Source organism: Drosophila biarmipes, unplaced genomic scaffold, assembly GCF_025231255.1.
Source record: "Drosophila biarmipes strain raj3 unplaced genomic scaffold, RU_DBia_V1.1 ptg000029l, whole genome shotgun sequence".
Classification (NCBI taxonomy): Eukaryota; Metazoa; Arthropoda; class Insecta; order Diptera; family Drosophilidae; genus Drosophila; species Drosophila biarmipes.
The window spans coordinates 180,577-202,212 of record NW_026114544.1 but is presented as its reverse complement, the minus strand read 5'-3'; the positions used below and the strand labels follow the sequence as shown (position 1 = coordinate 202,212).

At 39.2% G+C, this 21,636-nt stretch overlaps 2 protein-coding genes across 7 annotated transcripts in view; both read right to left on the bottom strand.

Annotated features, from left to right (window-relative positions):
- Positions 1–21,636, bottom strand: part of LOC108035588 (uncharacterized) — a 401,308-nt gene that overhangs the window by 365,275 nt on the left and 14,397 nt on the right. The gene's annotated exons all lie outside the window — the stretch shown is intronic.
- LOC122818500 (uncharacterized) lies at positions 7,432–11,387 on the bottom strand. Of its 2 annotated transcripts, XM_044092635.2 has the most exons (3): positions 9,760–11,387; positions 7,993–9,145; positions 7,432–7,926 (listed from the first exon to the last, which is right to left on the bottom strand). In XM_044092635.2, the coding sequence occupies exons 1-3, from the start codon at positions 9,862–9,864 to the stop codon at positions 7,439–7,441; spliced, it is 1,746 nt and encodes a 581-aa protein (XP_043948570.1). In that variant the 5' UTR covers positions 9,865–11,387; the 3' UTR covers positions 7,432–7,438. The 2 variants fall into 2 exon arrangements, with proteins under 2 accessions (XP_043948570.1, XP_050746356.1); XM_050890399.1 differs by having other exon boundaries at positions 7,993–9,824.

Here is a 21,636-nt window from a genome sequence, read left to right as displayed (position 1 = left end):
TTTGTACCCGGTCCACAAAAATTATATGGAATATGGGCTTCAAACGGTAATGTATTGATTAGCTTATCGACAAGACCACCACCGTGTTTACAATTAAAAACAAGACTGAAGCGATTATAAAAACGTTTCCCCATTTTATTGATATTTAACCATTAAAGATTTCTTTTTGAATAAAGTTCATTATATTGAAAGATGCGTTTAGTAAGCCAAAAATAAAAAATTTAAAACGAGAAAACCGCCACGACATAGTGTCCTCTTACCGAGTGCAATAAGAGCTCTAATTATTGGGCTTTCCAATTGTGGTAAAACTAATATTATGCTAAGTTTAATAGAAAGTCCCAATGGACTAAAATTCGAAAATGTTTATATACAATAAGAGCTCTAATTGTCGGCTAGAAAGTCCAAATGGACTAAAATTCGAAAATGTTTATATATTTTTAAAAAGTTTATATCAATCCGTTTACGAGTACTTGAAGAAAATTATCAAACCGATAAAAAGAATGAGATACATTTTCCGGTGTACTAGACCCCAGTGAAGTCAAAAATAATTCCATTGTGATATTCGATGACGTAGCTTGTGAAAAATCATATTTTTATATGGGTCGACATAAAATAATACCAAAACATTTGATTTGTGACAATGCCAACTTTATTATAATGCTTAAACAAGATGATTAAAATATGCGGCATATATATCGGGATCATATTAACACTGATATAAATTATGGAACATTAGTAAAAATTTGTCAAAAGTGTTGGCAGTCTTATAATAAACGACGTAGCCTTAGTCCCCAGCCAAGCGTTACTAATTGTAAAGCTATAAAAAGAGGACCATCAGTAAAAAGAAGATCACTCACTTTGAAAAATAAATTATTTTTAAAGTCGTTAGGAATGAAGCTTCGAGTATATTATAAAAAGTGAAAAGGAAAACATTGAACGAAATTTTAAATGTTTGAGAAAAGGTTTACTAAGATGAGAGTATTTCGAAGAAAGAGTTTCAGACTTATTCATCGTATAATCAAACATTTAAACCAAACGATGAAATTCGAATCACGAAACTTACCTTAATTTTCAAGGAACTATTAGAAAAGATTCACGGAACGGACCTAAAACTGATAATATTACCACTTTTCTTTTAAATAATTGTATTGCTTACTTTTTGGATGAAATTAAGTACGAAATAAATGGATGTGAGATTGATAAAACACGATTTGTTGGCATGACTACCACCATAAAAAAATGTTATATCTCTTGATAATCTTCAAAGTTGAAATCAATTAAATTCTGGATGGAGCAGTAAGGATGAAATTTCTATGGTACCCCACTTCAACTTTTCTGTACCATTAAAAAATTTGTTGGGATTTGCTGAGGATTATAAAAAAGTATTGTTAAATTGTAAACACGAACTAGTGTTTTTGTCGTTGTATTTGAACAAACCAGAAATGAACAAACTAACAAAAACTGAAAATGCCCCATGTAACTCCGAGGGATTTTGCAAAAATTATGTACTATATTATTAAAAGTGGTGTAAAGCTACCAATCGCATTCCGGAGTTGGGATTCATATGTTAGCCCGAAATTTGGGCATGGCAGCCAACACAGCTGGAATGTAAAATTGTCAGCTAACCGCGAAAAACCACCTTGCCATTATGGGATTTACTCTAAATGGAGAACTTATCACAAATAATTTATCAAACTTGAAAGTTCACGTGAGTTTTGAGTCATATTCATTTGATAATCTAAATGTCGATTTTAGTAAGAATTAGTAAATCTAGTTACTATAATCGAGAGTCACAGCCATTTTTGACCCCAAATGAATTTAAATTGAAGGCCCCCATTGTTGTGGTTGATCTTTCATATCAAAACGAATCAGTGAAAACTGGTCCTATTGATGTGAGAATTGCAATAGAACTCAGGACACCAAGTCATGAAAATACCCAAGCTTATTGTCTCCTTATACATGATCGTTAAGTTGAATATAACCCATTAAACGGACTAGTACAACGAGTTGTTTAAAGTGAAAAAAATGAAGAAAGAAACTATTTCGGTTGATGTTCAAGGTTTCTTTGATAGTAATAATAAATTTATTCTTGAGGAAATTGGAATTGTATTCAAAAAAGATCCTAGCTTGAATAATAGCTTTTTAATAGAATCACCATAAGATTTTACTTGGCTAAATACAAAATCTAGAGAGCCTGCAATTTGGTTAATCAATAAACATCACAACATTTTTTGGAATGGTAGAGAAATTAAAAAAAAGTTTTTCAAAAAAATCCAAGATTCTTGAGGACAATTACAAACGGAAAACTGATTATTTGTAAGGGTACTCAAAAGAAGCGATTACTATAGAATTTTTTTGGGAATCGTCAGTTCGTCAATATCGAGGAAGTTTGATGTCCCTCATTAAACAGGTTTAAAGGAACCCGGTTTCCATATTGTCAAACACATCGTAAGGGTGGGGTTTATGCTCTAAACAATGCATACAATGTTTTGACCTTTTTTAAGTGTAGCATCAAAACAAGAAAATAATTTTATATACATAATTTTAAAGTTGAGGCTAGATGTGTAAAGAGCAAAACAAGATTGATAAAATAAAATTTCATGAGGAAATTGACCAATTCATCGAGCAATTAAAAGGACAGATAATCGGTTAGCACATTCAATACCTTCTGAAAACAAAAACAATGCTTATGAATGAAGATGGACATGACCTGAAAACTACAAGCTATGGGGGCCATTGCCAGACTGGGCAAAATAATCTGGAAATCGGGTTATTCAGGTATTAAAGTAATGGATTAAGCTGACAGGGTGGCAAAACAAGCCACAACGGATGGTCAAACAATAGCGATAAATTGAAATACTGTTAAAGCGCTCATAGAAATTAAAAAAAGATTTTTTCTGGCTGAAGTGATCACTACAAAGAGCTTTTCGATCTAAGGAATCCTTTTTAGCAAATATATTTCCAAACGTTGAAAGACTCAATGGGATTCTCATTCAAAATGGGATGCTTATACCATTAAGCTATTCAATAGAATTCTAACAAATCACTTCTATAACAATTTGTATATTTTTTTAACATTGGTGTTAATCTAGAATAAAATTGATGACTTAGTCATGCTACATTTTAATGCTTAAAATATACCACCCAAAGAAGAAGATTCAAAACTTTTAATCGCTTTGCCAATATAAAAGAATTAATGCTAACAAAATATTTTTCAGATAGGTAGCAGCCTGTATCAAGCAGATAAAATTTGAGCTTTAATTCTCTGCAAGTGGTTTTTGTCCTAATTATAATAGAGCTTAGAGAATACACGTAACCCACCAGCGCGTACTAGTACCCCTTCCCCTACCCCTGACCCTGACCTGGCCCCCAACGCCCATAATAATCCTCGTTGCATTAAAAGTCATTTATAACAGTTCTCAAATAATATTATTTATTTTTGAAAAAACACGTTTCATAAATGAACCTTTTGTAAACACTGTTGCTCTTGATTTAATAGATTATTTTTATACGGGTGGTCTTGACTTGGTTTTAATTTTAAAATTCGTTTGTCATCTTTCCAAAGTACTTTGAAAGCTTTGAAAACTTTGAAAATATTAATTATTTTTGAAAAAACACTTTTCATAAATGAACCTACTGTAAAAACTTATATACCTAAACAAAGAAAGACAAACATTGTTCATATTATAACAATTTAATTCCTTAATTTATTCACAGAATTGCCTCAGATTCCCTTAACTTAACCCATCAATCACCGCCCGCCGGATGCAACAGTCCCAGCCAGGGATTTTTAAAGTCGAAAAGGATGCCTGTCTTCTTTTCTTCGGTCCTTACATAAAATTTTTTTTTCTTTAGGCTTAAGCCTGGCCCAAAAAAACAAGTGATAAATAGTAAATACATATGTTGTGACGGTTCGCACCCGATCGTCAAAGTTGAACAGAAGTCTACTCTGGGGGTCTTTCACACACTTTGTAATAAAAACTCGGAAATATGTTGAGCTTCATCAGTTGTATTCATTTGTATACTTTCAATCTTTGAGTTAATGCTAATTTTGATTTACAAATTATGAAATATAAAAGCTCGGTTATAAACGCGACCAGCTTCTCCTTATGTCTTCCTCGGTGTGTCGTGCTGCTAACATAAGCATCAGAAATCTAACATTCGCTGTTAAAACTGCTGTTGTCCACTGCTTCTTAGAGTCGCCAGAAAACAGCTGTCCAGCTTCTCCTAATCGACAGAAACACCCGTTCATGCCGCCCCCAATACTGGACCCAGTATTCAAAGCCTTAGACCATGCTTAAACTCTGAAAAGGTTGAAGTGTGTTATGGAGTGAATGCGGGTATATTCAAAGGTGCATGGGTTGTGTACTTGGGCTAGACTTATCAGTAAATCTTGGCAAGGACAAACGACAAATCTTTGACGCAGACCTCTTGTAAATACCCGTTGAGGTCTTAATTGTAGCTACTCGAACGAGCCCATCGGCCCCAGGATGTAAGTCGATGATTCGCCCTAATTTCCAGTCAGAAGGACCAGTTCGATCATCCTTGATGATGATCATGTCGTTACGCTGAAGATTGTCAGTTTCGTGGCGCCACTTGGGGCGCGCCTGCAGATGAGATAGCCAATCTGCACTCCATTTTCTCCAAAAGAGGCGAAACATCCTTTGACCATTCAGTAACCCTGTGTTTAATGAAGAATCCTTAAGACTATGCTCAGGGAGTGACATCATCGAATCCCCGATTAAAAAATGTGCAGGGGTGAGAGCTTGCAAATCATCTAAGTCAGACGTTAAGGGACATAATGGCCGAGAGTTCAAGCACGCTTCTATCTGGACAAGAATGGTAGACAGCTGCTCGTACGTCGATAAAGATGGGTTTTAACAGCTTTTACGTTGGATTCCCAGAGTCCTCCAAAGTTTTGACTATGTGGAGGATTGAAATGCCACTGAATGTTTCGACGAGTAAGTTCAGGAACTACTGTCTTTTCAATTCCTTTATAGAATTCATTGGTCCACAGCTTTAGAGACTTGTCAGATGAGATAAATTTGGTTCCACAGTCGCTGTATAGATGTTGACAAAAACCCCTACTTCCGATAAAGCGTTGCAGCGCCCACAGAAAATTCTGTGCCGACATTCCCGTGACTGCTTCCAAATGAATCGCTTTGCTCGCTAAACAAATGAAAACTGCAATGTATGCTTTATAGCAAGTGTGACCTCTGAATCTGGATGACTTTATCTCAATCGCACCAGTGTAATCAACTCCAGCTGCTTCGAACGCCCGTTTGGGCGGATTGACACGGTGCGCTGGTAAATTTCCCATCAGTTGGCTTGATGGTGACGGCCGGTGTTTGAAACAGGTTACGCACTGTCGCAGAATCCTTTTTACTGCCTGTTTACCGTCGACGAACCAGAAAACTTGATGAATTGTAGATAAAGTTAGTTGCACACCGCCATGTAAGGTGTTGTGATGAGCGTTCCTTATAACCAAAATCGACAGGTGGTGGGCCTTTGGAAGGATTATTGGTGTGCGTTGAGATATAGAGAGCTGCAAAGCATTTTTAAGTCTGCCTTTAACTCTCATGAGCCCCTCATCGTCGAGAAACGGTGTTAGCTGGCTGAGTTTGTTGTGTTTGGATAGAAATTTGTTGGATCGTAGTCTTGATAATTCTTCCGAATAGACTTCTTGTTGAACTATCCGCACCAGTGCGAACAAAGCCTGTTAAAATTCAGATACCTGAATAGGACCGGTGAGTCTATCCGCTTTTTTGTGACGAGTATTATAATTGAATCGTTTGACGTAGGCTGTAACGAATAAGAGTTCATTATAGGAGGAATATGATTCGATAAATGGTTGCACTTCTATACAAATGTGGGCTCCGATGTGCTTTAAGCATTGCTCTCCTGAAATAAGTTCTGATTTTGGGGACTGAACTGGATTGACTGGCCAATGCTCCTCTGAAAGCTGCAGCCAATGTGGTCCGTTCCACCAAAGCGTGTGGTGTTTCAGCTGGGAAGGGGTGAGTCCGCGTGTAGCTCAATCTGCTGGGTTTTTTTGCGTAAGAACATGTCTCCACTGCGATGGCGAGCTTGCCTCCAGGATTTCTCCAATTCGATTCGACACAAATGTCTTCCAACGCCTAGGGTCAACGTTGATCCAATACAGCACTATCATTGCATCCGACCAGTAGTGTACGGATATGGTGTGATGTGATGCTTGAAGTTGATTGACAATCCAATCGGCTAATTGTGTACACAGCAGGGCTCCGGATAACTCAACTCTCGGAATTGTTAGCGGCTTAACAGGTGTGACTCGACTGCGGGCGGCTAATAAGTTAACCTGCACGGAACCATCCGTACAACTAGCTCGAGGATAAGCGCATGCTGCATACGCCATGGATGATCCATCACAAAACATGTGTAGTTGGAACGTCGAGACATGCCTTAAATCGAAGCCTAACCACCGAGGGATGTGGATCTCTTCAATGTCGGGGAGCTCTTGAATGAGCTGTCGCCACCGCTCGGCGAGTTGATCTGGCAATGGGTCGTCCCAATCTAATGATGCGGGGGGCTCATCCTTGCGCTCGATACGAAAACTCCAAACTTCCTTCAACAGGATCACTGGTGCCAGGTATCCCAACGGATCGAATAAGCGTGCTACTGTAGATAGAACGTTTGGTGAATATAGGATTGAGAGAAAAATTAAGATTAAAACCAAAACCATCTTTGTTTGGATGCCAATACAACCCTAAAGTTTTAATGGAGTCCTTATTGTCTATCTCAAAAATGCTACTGTTAGAGAGATCTGTAGTTGGGATGCTTTCTCAGATATCTGGATGGTTGGATGCCCACTTCTTGAGCTCCATGCCTGCTGATTGCAGAGCTGCGATGACATCATTGCGAATTTTTAAAGCTCCGTCGATGGTCTCGTGTCCGGTTTGAACATCGTCCACATAAATTTCCTTTTTAAGGACATGCTCAGCCAGAGGATAGCATTCGCGCTCATCGGACGCAATCTGATGAATGACTCGAATCGCCGTGAAGGGTGCCGAGGCAGTGCCAAACGTTACTGTAGTCAAAAAATATTCCTTGATAAGTCCCTTTTCAACGCGCCAGAAAATTCGCTGATACTGGGCATCTTCTTCATGCATATCTATGCAGCGATACATTTTCGTTATATCGGCCACGAAGACATACCGATGGAAACGCCAGTTGAGTATAACTCCTCCAAGATCGTTTTGTAGGGCGGGACCCGTGCATAAAATATCATTCAAAGACCTCCCGTTAGATGTTTTGCACGAAGCGTCGTATACGACGCGCATCTTTGTAGTTAAACTGTCGTCTTTGATCACAGCATGATGTGGAACGGTGCAAGCAGAGATTGAGAGTTGCCTTTGAGCGTTGATCCTAGTGTGTTCTTCCTCACTACCTTTTACCTCTTTTATCTCCTTGAGATCAAAGTACTCTTGAATAGTGCTGACATACTGTTGACTGAAATCTGGCCGATGATTAAGTTTCCTTTCCAGGGCGTGAAAACGGTTTGCCTTGACCGGCCGAACACCTGTGTGGGGTCAAACAACGTTTTTAAAGGCAAACGAACCAGATATTTCCCATTCGGCTGACGGATATGAGTTTGTTGAAAATGGTCTTCACACCATCTTTTCTCTGCGTTGAGTTGTCTTGTTGTGGAGACCTGATCCAATTCGAAAAACCTCTGTACCATGTTGTTTAGGTTTGCCAAATTACAACGGATGGAGATTGAAGTCGTCTGGGCTGCTTCAGCTGGTCCAAAAACTATCCAGCCCAGCTTTGTGTTTTGTGCAATTGGTTCTGCCACCGTCCCCTTGCGTATGTCCGGAAGCATTAATTGCGGGATAATGTCGACACCGATAAGTAGGTCAATGCGACCCGACTTGATGAAATTAGGATCTGCAAAGGATAACCCTTAGAGATGTTTACACGACTTAATGTTTACATTTTGTTTTGGTAAATGACCTGTTAGTGACCGAAGGATGAAAGCTGAGGATACGTAGGCGTTAAAATCCGATCCTGAACATGAGATTATGGTGGTGTGCCTGCACTGATTATGCGACGTATTACCAATTCCCGTGATCTCAGGTCGAACAGGATGCCGTTTGAGTCTAAGCGCTTGAACGATGTTTTCCGTGATGAGGGTGCCTTCCGAACCATGTTCGATGAGAGCTCGAACTAAAGCTGACTGCCCAGTGGAGTTATTTACGATCCGAACCAGTGCAGTAGCAAGAAGGGTCGTTGAGTTCAGATGGGAGGCAACTGCGCTGAAGAGTTGCGTTGATGGTGCATTTTGTACCGCGTCTGCGCTCCGACCAGAGTCTGAAGTATGCTGTCGGGATACTCCAGGAGTCAATGAAGGACTTTGTTGAGCATTCGGGAATATAACAAAGTGTGGTGCCGTTGACCACATTGCGAGCAGTTTCGGTTGCTGCTGCATTGACTGAGAGAATGGGAGAGAATGGGAAGCACTAAGGCAATTGATGCATGCCTTTGAGCGGTCGACTATAACCTTTCGCGCGAAACAATCCTTGGCAAGGAAGTCCGGGCACCGTCTTAGAACGTGATTCTGTTGGCAGAGCGAGCACCTGATGGATCCAGACTCAAGAGTAATGTGGAAGCTGTGTCCCCTAACAGTGGAGTTTCCCGATGGTCTGGTTGTCTGGCGATGGTTGGTCGATTGTATAGATGATCTAACTGGAACGGCTGGTTTCCTACTCTCAATTAGGTCGATGCTGACCAATCGATTGTGCAGAAACACCACCAGTATGTGAAGGTGGGGATTGTTGTTGCCCAGGGAATGTTCCCAGGCCTGTGTTGTGCTGATAGGCAGCTTTGTGAGTAAGTGATTTACCAGCCAATGATCACAGGAATCAATGGTAATGTGTAGTCGTCGGAATTCACTTATACATACATTTGCCAGGTTTAACAAATTCCTAAGGTCCACCGCGATCTCCTTGGACAGTGGCTCGATTCCGTACAGTGCATTCATATTGTACATGAACTGCAGTCGAGGGTTGTTGTATCGTTTTACCACAAGGTTCCATGCCACTGCATAGTTGGTTTCTGTTAATGCCATATGGTTTATATCCTGGTCTCGTCCGTGCGGTAGTGCTTGCTTCAAGAAATGAAATTTTTGAATGTTTGAAAGAGATTGATTTTCATGTATTAGCTGCGTAAAGCTGTCATAAAAAGATGGCCAATCTGCAAAATTTCCTGAAAAGTGGAGTACGGGCAATTTGGGCAGCTGAATTGTGGAAACAGGACTTGGTACAAGAGTGTTGTTTATGGATTGATCACCTGATACCTGTATTGGAACCGTAAACTTGGTTTCGTATTCATCGACGAAAGAACAATAAATGTGGCTGTATGCTTGCTCAAAATTGTCTTCAATAGCATCCGCAAAATATGGATGCGATCGTGGACATTGCTGTAAAATGAGCGATTGATGATTTGCGTAAAATTGTTTCGAAAGCTCGTTGAGCTTGTTAAGGCGAAACTCATAGTAGGATTTAGTTTTCTTTATTTGACCGTCCTTTTTAGCATTTTTAATTAGTTGGGTCAACCTGGAAGATAAGTCCATCTGCAATGCGTACATGTCTGCAAAAGGCTCGTCCACAGCCAAAGGTGCCGAGCTCACTACCATTACTTTCATTTTTACCCATTTTAATGTTTTCCTATTGCACTCTGTTTTGAAAAACCACGCACAAATACTCTCACAAACACACTCACCTTTTTCAGTCGTTCCGCTCGTGTTGCGATCAAGCTTTGAAGGGGACTAGTGTGTCGCATGAGATGGCAATAGGCATGGGTTGAATCCGCTATTTTCCTCGACATCTTGATTCCTCCGTTATTCGAGGCTCCGTTATGGGATGTACGTGGCAAAGGTTGCGTAACTTTGCTGGTTTAAATTAATAGTAGATTTGCACACAAGTAAGCACAAAGATTGAAGTATGTTTACAAATATTGGAAGCTGATGAAGTTATGAGTGTATGTTCCCCTCATGGGCCACCAAAATGTTGTGACGGTTCGCACCCGATCGTCAAAGTTGAGCAGAAGTCTACTCTGGGGGTCTTTCACAAACTTTGTAATAAAAGCTCGGAAATATGATGAACTTCTCCAGTTGAGTTCATTTGTATACTTTCAATCTTTGACTTAATGCTAATTTTGATTTACAAATTATGGAATATAAAAGCTCGGTTATAAACGCGACCAGTTTCTTCTTATGTCTTCCTCGGTGTGTCGTGCTGCTAACATTAGCATCAGAAATCTAACATTCGCTGTTAAAACTGCTGTTGTCCTCTGCTTCTTAGAGTCGCCAGAAAACAGCTGTCCAGCTTCTCCTAATCGACAGAAACACCCATTCAACATATGAATATTAAAACACTCGCATTCACGTTTGATAGTAAATAAATTGATTTAAATAAGTGATGTATATTAATAAACATGTAATGTGCACTAAATATTTTAATTTTTAAGAATAAAAGAAATCGTCTTCCCATCTAATATATGATACTAAAATAACGGAGTCCGTTCTTCGGCGACGTCGGCCGGCGAGAACTTTTAAACCAAATCTGAACTGATCTAGTGTCGGCCATTTGCCTTCCGCCATGTTAATTACAGGCCTATTGTTACTGTATTCTGGTTCAATGTCCCTTTAGTCTACATTCGTCCGGTTTGAATTTGGAATCGCCTCGAACCGACTAAAATTTTTATGTTGTCCATCACTGGACCCTAAACACACTTTGCTTCCCTGGTTTTCTCGATTAGTGTACTGGTGAGGGAAGGCGACATAACAACTTAACTAGAGCTTAGGATTCTTGTTTTTCCAAAACGCTAGTAAAGTTAAGAAGGTCTTCTGTCCCATGGACATCTACCAAAAATCGGGACATCATGCACTACCCTGAAAACACATAGGATCATTTTGGGACAAGGCCCAACGAGGGATCACACCCACATACAATACCGAGATGCTCGTTGAGATGTTTTCTTCATTCCCAGCTGGACATCAGTTTCTTTCGGTTGCATGGCCACTAATAAACTTAGAATCTCTTGAAACCAGGTGAGTACATAATCACAACAAACTTTTCTTACCGACACCTTTTCTTCCAATGCTCATTATGGGTCGTCTTTAAGTCCTTTCTTACTGCTTCAAATCCTCCGCGTAATATATTCTTCTATGTTTCCCTTCAAAAGTCCCGGTCTCATACATGTTGATTCGTATACCTGACTTGATTTGGCACTTAACAAATTTTTCCTGGAACTTGCTATTGTTGTTCTGGCCTAAATTACCCAAGGCAAAGTTCTTTCTGAATACTTCCTATCCGAAAAAAGTAATAAATTGTCTAAATGTGTTTAACTCCATATTCTTTCAGAAATTCCGAAAACTGCTTAACACAAATAGTTTCCTGTTGTGTAACAATTAAGGAACTTTAAACTTGTTAAGCACCTCCTGCCTTAAGAATCCAATTGGTCCCGCAGGGGTTGCTTCCCGCCCTCATGAAGTATGAACATCGAGAACCTTGAATAATTTCCCAGAAATTGTACATTTTGTGGAATGGCCTAACCACTTCCGCGTTACCTTGTTCACCCTGTTTAACCGTCCAAGCAAATCTTTTTTCCCAGGCGTCACTGTCAACGTCACAGGATTGTTCCAACCACTCTCGCTCTTCTGAATGACGCCTAGTCGCAAAATCTCCTCCACTGCTAGCTTCTCGTCCCCGGAAACCCACTCTCACGATCACCTTGCCTAGTATCCTTTGATCCTCGTCGTTCGCTTCTACATGTTTCCTCTGCTGGTAACCAGTCTAATTCGAGTCGAGGCACAAACTCCTGGCAGCCGGTTCCTAAAACGCTAATGGAAAATCCCTTGAAGCCCTCGAATCTCCTGATCTGCTATGGTCACTGTCACGTAGGGCCTTAGATCATCGTTGGGATACTCAAGGGATTCTATTTTTGATATCGTGCCCTGGACCTCTTCATTTTCCTTTTCTTGAAGCTCTGATACCATACCACTCTGATCATGCGTTTACTTCGCTCTGCGTCATTAAGACGACCGGCTCCCATCTGGAACGCAAGTCCACTGGGTTCATAACATTCCCCTTCGAGTTTCCTGGATTACAGTTTGGGCATTTCGGCGTCAAGTAGTAGGACTTTTGCGGTGTTTCACATTGCTTGTATACGTGCCTGGCTTGTTCGCAGTTTTAACATACCATGGCTTTCCGCCGCACCGTCGCCCACCAGACGGTGAAAGTTTCGGATAAGACCCGCGCAAGGCGTCCCATAATGCTGCCTTAGATGCTCAAAGTTGCCAGAGAACTGGATAACCCATTTGGACCAGTGTCTATGCTAAGAATACCCGTAGCTCTCTCATCCCGTCGACCAAGCGATGCGTCTCAACCGCTGTTCGACAGTCAAGGGCATTAAGAAATCATCCGAAAGCTTCTGGAATTCTTGTTCTTAAGAGGCTCAGGACTCCGGATTTCGTTTGTATTGGCAACCTCCTGAATAAAAAGGATTTTTTTACGCCCTTTTACAAGCTGCAACGACGGTTTACAGACGACCCAAAACATTGGCGAAATGTGCACAACTATACACAAACTTACTCCCCACTATTTTTAGGTTACAGGAAACCATTGGAAAAATTGTGCGGTTTTGGGGGCAAACCCAAAGCCTCTGCGCTCCCACCCAACCGTAGCAACCGTGTGTGTCTTCGACTGCCATTTGGACCGGTCACCGCAGGGTACTTTATGACTGACTACATGTTTATCTCCCCGCTGAAAGATAGGTCTACTCCATGTTCATGTTGATATAATTTATTCACAGAATTTGCTAACCCCCCCTTCGATTCAAGCACCCGCTCGCCAGGTGCAACAGTGGCAAAGAGGAATTTCTATAGAGGAATAGGAAGTCTATCTTTTTTCCTTTGGTCCCAACCTTAAAGAGCTATTTAAGTAAATCCCAGACATATATGGTACGCGCCTTTTCGACGCGGTCAATGGATTCCCCGTTGGAATTATTATTTGTTTTTTGTCTTCGGCTTTGATAATTTAAATCATAAGCCTCGCCCAAAAGAAGTAACGAGTGATACATAATAAATAAATATTCTTATGAAAACGCGCGCAGTAAATTATTTACGTACGACAATAAATATATTGATTTAAATAAAAAATCTTTTGAACAAATATTATACTTACATGTTTAAATAATTAAATACATAAATAGCTAAATTTATGGAAGACAGAACATAGAATATAAAAGAATCGTTCTGCGCTAAGCCGTCAATCTCTTCCAGCTCCGGTTGGTGACACAACTCCATTACGTGCTATTACGCTCGATAGAGTCAATCCGCCGAATCCAGGAGAGGAGTAACCCTTCTAGAGTCGCCTCTTCTCAGAGTCAATTCTCTAAGCGGTAATATTACTACTTTATCTAAGTTGTTGTAGAATGGAGGCGCTTGATCCGCCGATTGCGTAATCTTCTTCTAAAAGTAAGGGGTTTCCTCCGTAAGCTATGCGGATTCTAATAGGTACTGTTCGAACGGATAGACTCTATGGGAAGGGAGTATTGAAGTTACACCGAAAAAACATCTTCCAACTATCGCATAAAAGAGCCCGTCAAATTTCGATGGATATCCGTCTGGGATATTTTCGAAGCGCCAAGCCCTTTTGGATAGATTTCAGTGGATTAGCCAACGTTCCTGAAGAAATATAGGGTAATATGTGTGTTTAAGCAAGGAAAAACGCTATATCAGATATCCGTTGCTCAGCTTAAAGCAGCAAAAGAAAAGTGGATATGTATAAGCAGCAAAGCGATATTGTTAAGCGCCACCTACCCGCTATTTCAATATATGTTATGTTGGCGGCAGACAGATTTAAGCGTTTACGTTGCTTGTGGGCGTTGGAGTGGGCGTGGCAAAATTTTCGAAAGATAATCGAAAGGTATTTATGAGTCAAATAAATCTTAGCAAACAAAATTTTAAAAACCATGAACACCACAGTTTTGGGATGTTTGAGGGCGTTAAAGTGGGCGTGCCACATTTTTTTTAGTTCAGTCCATTGATGATATTAACATTTAAAATTAATTAAGCTATATATAATATATGCAAAACGCCGGTGATAAGATATAATAAAATAAGCTTAGTCTTCAATAAACCTTGTATGTTACAATTTAAACAATATTTGGCGACATCTGTTATTATTTTTTTACTATGCATGCAAGCTTAAATCTGCAGACATATTAGTCGGATTAGGATTTCGGATTCCGCCTACAGCCAACACCGCCGATTGCGTAAACTTCGGCTGAAAGACCGATGTTGCTCCAAAAAATTTGGCCAGTGGAACCTGACCACTGCCTTCCTCGTCTCCTCACAGATGGCTCTTCCCCCCACTAACATAAAAATGGGTCTTGACCAGTCAGGCTTCGGAGACCTTTCATCGGCGACGGCGACCGGCCAAAACTTTTAACGAGGAGGAACAGTCTTTTTTAATTAACGGTACTGCGGTAAATTTTGATTGCAAATGTCTTCGCACTGATGGTCACTTAAACACCGCGGCTGCTGTTAGGATATTGCTATTTCAATTAACCCGCCGACACCAAAGCTGAACTTATCTCATGTTGGTCATTTGTCTTTCGCCAACCCATGCCGATTACGGACCTCTGTTCCCCAACCGGCTCCAATTTTTACGTTGCCCATCACTGGACCCTAGATCCACTTTGCGACCAGGTTTTCTCGATAACTCGATTTTTGATCCATCATTAATCAGTTATAATGTTGTTCTGCTAAGCCTGGCCATTGACAAATGGACAAAATTTAGTGTTATAGGTCGTAACCTGCCCTTGCCGATATATCGATATAATTCCCTTTTTCCCTTGTGAAGGAATTTTTTCAAAAACTATGGGTTTGATAAAGTTTTCACAGAACACTCCTTGATGGATCTCCAATCTGCCCACATGCTGTCTATGTCGAAACATTCTGTGTGAGGTCTGTAAAAATATAAGCTGGAAGCGTCGAGTGATGTTAGCCAAAACACTAATAGCTTAGCTGTGGTTCATGGGTTAGTATACTCAGTTTCTGTGTTATACGGATTTCCAATCAACTTTTTAACACTCCACTCTGTTATAACATTTGTTGATAACATTTTGCAAGGAACACTCCTTAGATGATCGCCAATCCGTCCATGTACCATGCATGTTGGCACATTCCCCTTTTTTGTATGAGAAAAATCCGAGGTTTGTCCAATGTTCGATTTTCTCGAAACCTGTGGACTTGATTTTGTTGTAATTATCTGACAAGAACAAAACAACAAAATTGTGGGGACACGATTTTTCAAATGTGTTTTCGAAACATTAATGGCCTCGGATGGGTCCGAAACCTACCTAGATCGATAGATTCTTTCTAAACAATTTTGCATTTAATATTTATTAATTTGGTCCTCAAATAGCGAAAAAAATTAAAACTAAAAAGAGCCCCTTCGTTGAAAATTCCATATTCCACTTTGGTTGCTAACAGGCTGAGGCAAATTGGACATAAACAAAAGCACGTAAAAACAATGTCCACTCTAACGCTTACAATTCGCGGAAAACTGTGGCGCCTACTGAAATATATTAGTCTCGTCGATACTCACGGTTTAAGAAGAACAAATTTGCCGCCCACATTACCATAAATTAAATTAGCGGGTAGGTCGCGCTTTGCAATATCGGTTTACTGCTTATATATTGGCACTTCCCTATAGCTCCCTCAAGCTTGACTACAGCGTTCTTTCTTGTTTTTAAATAAAATAACGCTCCTAAAATACAAAATTATAAATAAATTGTAAATAAAATTTGGTAGCTAGCTTAACACAACGCGGAAAGGCAAAAAATAACGTACTTTGAATCTCTGGCACAAAAAACAAAAAAACTTGTTGCCATCTTACTATCACACCTACGCCAGAACTGAAGAACTGAACAGCTTAATTAGCACTTTTCAAAGTCAACCGTGATTTCACGCGTGTCTCATACGTATCCTTTGCATGGGCGGTTACTTAGTAATATGCCCTTTGTGATTTCATGTGTGACAACATATAAATTGGTACAAATTGGCTCATAAAAAATGTTTATTTGTTTATTTTTTGTATTAGTTTAATAATTTATTTGTTAAGAGTGTATTAGATCACCCGAAGTCAATCCTATTTTGTCACTTCATTACGGACTTTTGTTTTGTTGTGCTTTTCTGAAAACACTGAATTCCGAATAATCGGATGCCGATTAAAAGCAAAAAACTCTTATTATATGACAAAGAAGAGAGAGAGACCCGCAAATCTCTTGCTCTACGCCGCCTCTTCGATTAGAGTTAAAAAAGACACAGTGTTTTTTGCCTTCTGACGTGTCACCAAGACTACTCCAGAAATGAAGGAGAAAATGTTCTTCATCTTCATGACTTTTAAAATTGTCATCACAAATTTTATTAACAAAAAACATTTTTCTAACCCCTTTTAAAAAATGAAATACGTACTTATTTATTAATATATTTAATTTGTATTTATTTTTATTGTTGTATGATTGTTTAAATTGTGTTATTTAGGTAATCTATTAGTGTTACAGTTATTTTTACTAAGCCTTGTTATTTGTTAAGCTAGTTTTTTTTTTGACATTGTCCATCCCCTTTCTCAAACATATGTCCGGTATCTCTAAATGTTAGTACAATGCTCCTGTAAAAATATAAATATATATTTAAAAAATGTGTACTTTTTTATTTACTATTAAGTAATAATTACACAGAAATACAAATTTAAGGTTTGTGAAATTTCCATGAACCGTTTTTGATATTCATGATATTTGGGTTCTTCTGAAGAAAAATCTCATACAAAACTGTTTTTCCGCTGTATATCAAAGAATACAAAAAAACTACTTTGTAATTAGATAACCTACACTAGAGCCAAATTTCTTTTTAAAAAAAAGTGTTTACGACGTTGTCACTTTTAACTGGAAGGTGTTTCCATTGACATTTGCCAGAGTTGTGCTGGGGGCTAAGAAGCTCATCCATCCTTTTTATCTTTATACCCATTCAAAGGGTATAATGACTTTAGTCAGAAGTTTGCAACGCAGTGAAGGAGACGTTTTCGACCCCATAAAGTATATATATTCTTGATCAGCGTCACTAGACGAGTCGATTAAGCCATGTCCGTCTGTCCGTCTGTCTGTCCGTTTCTAAGCAAACTAGTCTCTCAGTTTTAAAGCTATATGGCTGAAACTTTCCCAAAAGTTTTCTTCCCATTAAAGGTAGTATGAAAGTCGGAACCAGCCGGATCAGATAACTATATCTTATAGCTCCCATAACAACTATCGGGGAAAAAATTAAAAAATAAATTATATATTTGGTATTTTTTAACATATAACCTTTCCCACTTGGAAATGAAATTTTTTAATCGGTTTTGAATTTTGAATTAAATTTTATCAAAATCGGACTATAACATATAACTGCCATAGGATCGAAAAATTGGTGGGAAAATAATATGAAACAAATTATAGCTTCTGTGTTTTTTGACATATAACCTCCTTCTCTTGGGAATAACATTTTTTAATTAGTTCTGAATTTCGAATTAAATTTGATCAAAGTCGGAAGCCTATATCATACAGCTGCCATACAACGATCGTAAAATTGGTGGGAGAATAATATGAAACAAATTATAGTTTTGGGGCTTTTTACATATTATCTAATAATACTGGGAATATAATTTTTTATATTTTTTCTTTTTTTTTTTCTTTCTTGTTTTTTTTTTATATCACGTGATTTATTAATTACCAATTTATCATTCTTTTAGAAAAATTTAAGAAGGATCCGGTTTCATCATTTCAATAGGAATGCTTTAATAAGGGTTGTGAAAATGTAAACGTCAAAATCTGGGTCTGTAGTCAACGTCAATAATCACCGCTAGGACATTTGAATACTATCCTTCATTGTTGGAAAAGTCAACGGAACCAGCATGGACAATGTTCATATAAGGCCCACTGGAAACCCTTGAAATTACTTTACGCATTCTTCAACGCATTCTTCATCATTTTTTGGGGTAGAAAATTCGTGTGGTACGTACTTTGAAGCAACTCCTCGCAGCAGCAGCCGAAAGCAGCTGCATGGAGGGTAATTCAAATTTTTCATTTTTTTTCTTTTATTATGTGAAATATGACCTTAAAACAAGTTTAAAACTTATTGGAAAATGGTCAAAATTCTACTCAATACTTAGTGTACTATGTATGCAGCCCTGGTAATTTTTCGGTAATTTTTCCGAAAAAAAGAAATTGCTCGAAGTTTTGTGACACCTACGGTTTATATGGGTTGGTTTTCAAAACAACCATCCCCAAATCCGTTGCCGGTTTCTGTGACACCCTTGAAAGAGAAGTTAAATATGTATCGTTCTCATTATGAACGCGTTGAGTTTTCATTAATATAATTTTTAACGCGTGTATAGTTGTTAGTTTATTTTTGGCGCCCAACGTTAAGGCCTTATTTATTAATTAACTTAATAGACGAGACTCACTAACAAAAATACGAACTGTTCCTTCTTCAACCATTTCTTTTTCAAGAGTGATTAAAGACCTATTGGAATTCAGTACATGTAATTCTCGAATTTTGTACTTGACCATAAGCATCTTTAGGTCCAATATTTAAATTGCCTGGAATTTCTGTCGAAATCTCCCGAGCTTTTCACAGTACCTAGAAAATTCAACTGCAAGATATGATTCGTGGAATTTGATCCTATGTTCCAGAACTGGGATTAACCACTAAAATCGGGTAGAGTGCAATGTTTGACGGAAACAGGCACACAGCTTTACTTGACTACATTTTCCCTTCGTAAATTTGTCACCCAATTCAAGACACACATTTTTCCGGTAGCTAAGCTAGGCTACGAGTTCAACTTTATGTTTTTGATTGTCGATTTTAAAAGTTTTTGTGAGATTTCTTATGTTTTATGTTTATTTATCAATTTTAAATCTATTTACCCATTAATTACAATACTATTTGCCCAATTTATACTTTTTATATTATTATCTTTTAAAAACACATATATTTAGAAATTGTCTTCATTAATTTTTTTTAACCCTTATATATCATCATATTATAATTATTTAGTATCATTATATTTTCAAAATGGGATTAGAACGAGATGATAATCCGCCTCCAGGGCCAGGAAAAGGCAACTGCCCTTTGTGTAATAGTTCTATAAAATCAGAAGAGGAATCCTATAAAACCCCATGCAAACACACTTTTCACAAAAATTGCATTAGAACTCATTTTGCGGCCAATCCCAGATGACCCATTTGCAACTTTGTCTGCGTCACCAAAGTGTTTCCAAAAACTCCAGGTCAGATGGACGGAAACGGTTTGTCGACAGCAGATAGGGAAACTCCAGGATGCTCAAACGCATCTCAAGCCAGTACAAACCAGCCCACAATTCAAGGTCAGCTGCAAGTCATGCAAAACAACATTCTCTCAGCACTGACTGAAAAACTTAATCAGTTAATTGAGGCCAATGTAGAAAATTGCTTGCGACGCTTTAATTCGGCACCCGCCATCCACAATTCCAATCCCGACAATAGGTCAGACAACCCGATACCGAGACATGGCAGGGTAATCATTCCAATAATTCTTCCTTTGAGAGAAATTCAGGAAGTCTATCTTCGGAACTCTTAAGGCGGCCGGATAAGGTTGGTCCGATTATGAACGGTTGGAAATTAAAATTTTCGGGTACGGGTTTGTCAGTAGATAATTTCATTTATCAGGTGGAGGCCATGACAAATGAAACCCTAGACGGAAATTTTGAGCTAATGTGCAAGAATGTCTCTTCACTTTTTGGAGGGAAGGCGAAGGATTTCTTTTGGAGACACCACAAAACGGTTAGGCAAATCAATTGGGAATCTTTATGTTCAGCTTTGCGTAAGCAGTATAAGGATGACAGGGATGACGGAGACATTGAAGAGTTAATAAGGCAAAGAAAGCAGGAAAACAATGAATCTTTTGATAGTCAATGTCTTTCTCGATGAAATGGAAAGGCCCTTGTCAAATAGCAAGTTGGTGAGGATTTTGAGGAATAATTTGAGACCAGAAATTCGTCATGAGATCCTAAATGTTGACATATCCTGTGTATCACACCTGCGTGAAGTATGTCGCAAAAGGGAATCATTTTTAGAAGATGTCAAGCTAAGAGGGTCCCGTTCAAGAAAGATGTGGCAGAATTAGATGAGGATTTTGGCACAGAAGAAGTCAGTGAAGTAGAAATTAATGGAGAAATAGAGGCGCTGAACGTGGTCTGCTGAAATTGCCATACAGAAGGGCCTATTTATAAAAATTGCTTAGTCGAAAAACAACGACTGTTTTGCTTTGGATGCGGTTTGGCGAACACTCTTAGGCCTAAATGTGCAAGGTGCTTGTCAAAAAACCGCTCAGGGAGTACGCAGATGCAGCCACACAAACAGAAGCCTTTGCGTGCTCAGCAGCAGCCACCATCCCCAAACCGTCCCCAATCTCCAGCTTAGATTCCGGCGAAAGCGAAAACGTTGGGAGTCCTACAGAGGCGCTATACGAGTCTAGCTGAGGACAATCAGATGAGGAATTTGACTCATCTCAGTCCGAAGGCAATGAATTCGAAGAAGATGAATTTGAAAATGATAAAGCAGATTTCGATGAGACTACAAAAACTAAGTCCCGTAGCGCTCAACGAATGCAAGACTTTTGGAATGAGATAAAGCAATTGAGAGGGCATATTCGGGAAATAAACTCTATACAAGATTGTTCCTAGGATCCGCGTCCATTTGTGGCAGTGCTGTTACTTCAGCGTCTCGTATTCGGGAGCGGCTGTTAGCTGCTTAGGAGGCAGCTTAGCTCAGCAGTTTTTAGAAGAGGGCATACCATTCAAAAAAATACATTCCAAAGTGAGCACTGCTGACGGAAATAGGCAAGAAATTATGGGAAAAGTTTGTCTTCCAGTGGTCTACGACCGAAGGACTGAAGATATAGATATATACATTGTCCCCACGCTAAAACAAGATTTATATTTAGGGATCGATTTTTGGCGCAAATTTGACTTGCTGCCGAATTTACCAAATGTGTCCGAATTAAATGTGAAAGCTATAGAGCATGACTTATCGGAGGCAGAGAAAAAGCAGCTATCAAACGTGGTAAATTTGTTTCCGTCGTTTGCTTACGAAGGGCTGGGTAAGACCAACTTCATTTCCCATTCGATTGATGTATGTCCGGCTAAACCTGTGAAGCAGAGGCATTATCCTGTGTCTCCCGCGATGGAAAAGTTAATTTATGCGGAAATAGACCGAATGATTGAGTTGGGAGTGATAGAAGAATCTGATAGTTCGTGGTCTTCGCCCTTAGACATAGTGCAGATGCCAGGAAAATTTCGGCTCTGTCTGGATAGCAGGAAGGTAAATGCACTTACTGCAAAGGATGCCTATCCACTTCCACAGATTAGCGGGATACTTAGTCGATTGCCGAAAGCCGAATTTATAACCAGCCTCGATTTAAAAGACGCTTATTGGCGGTAGATTCGAGGGACAAGACAGCATTTACGGTGCCAGGACGACCGCTTTACCATTTTAAAGTTATGCCATTTGGGCTTT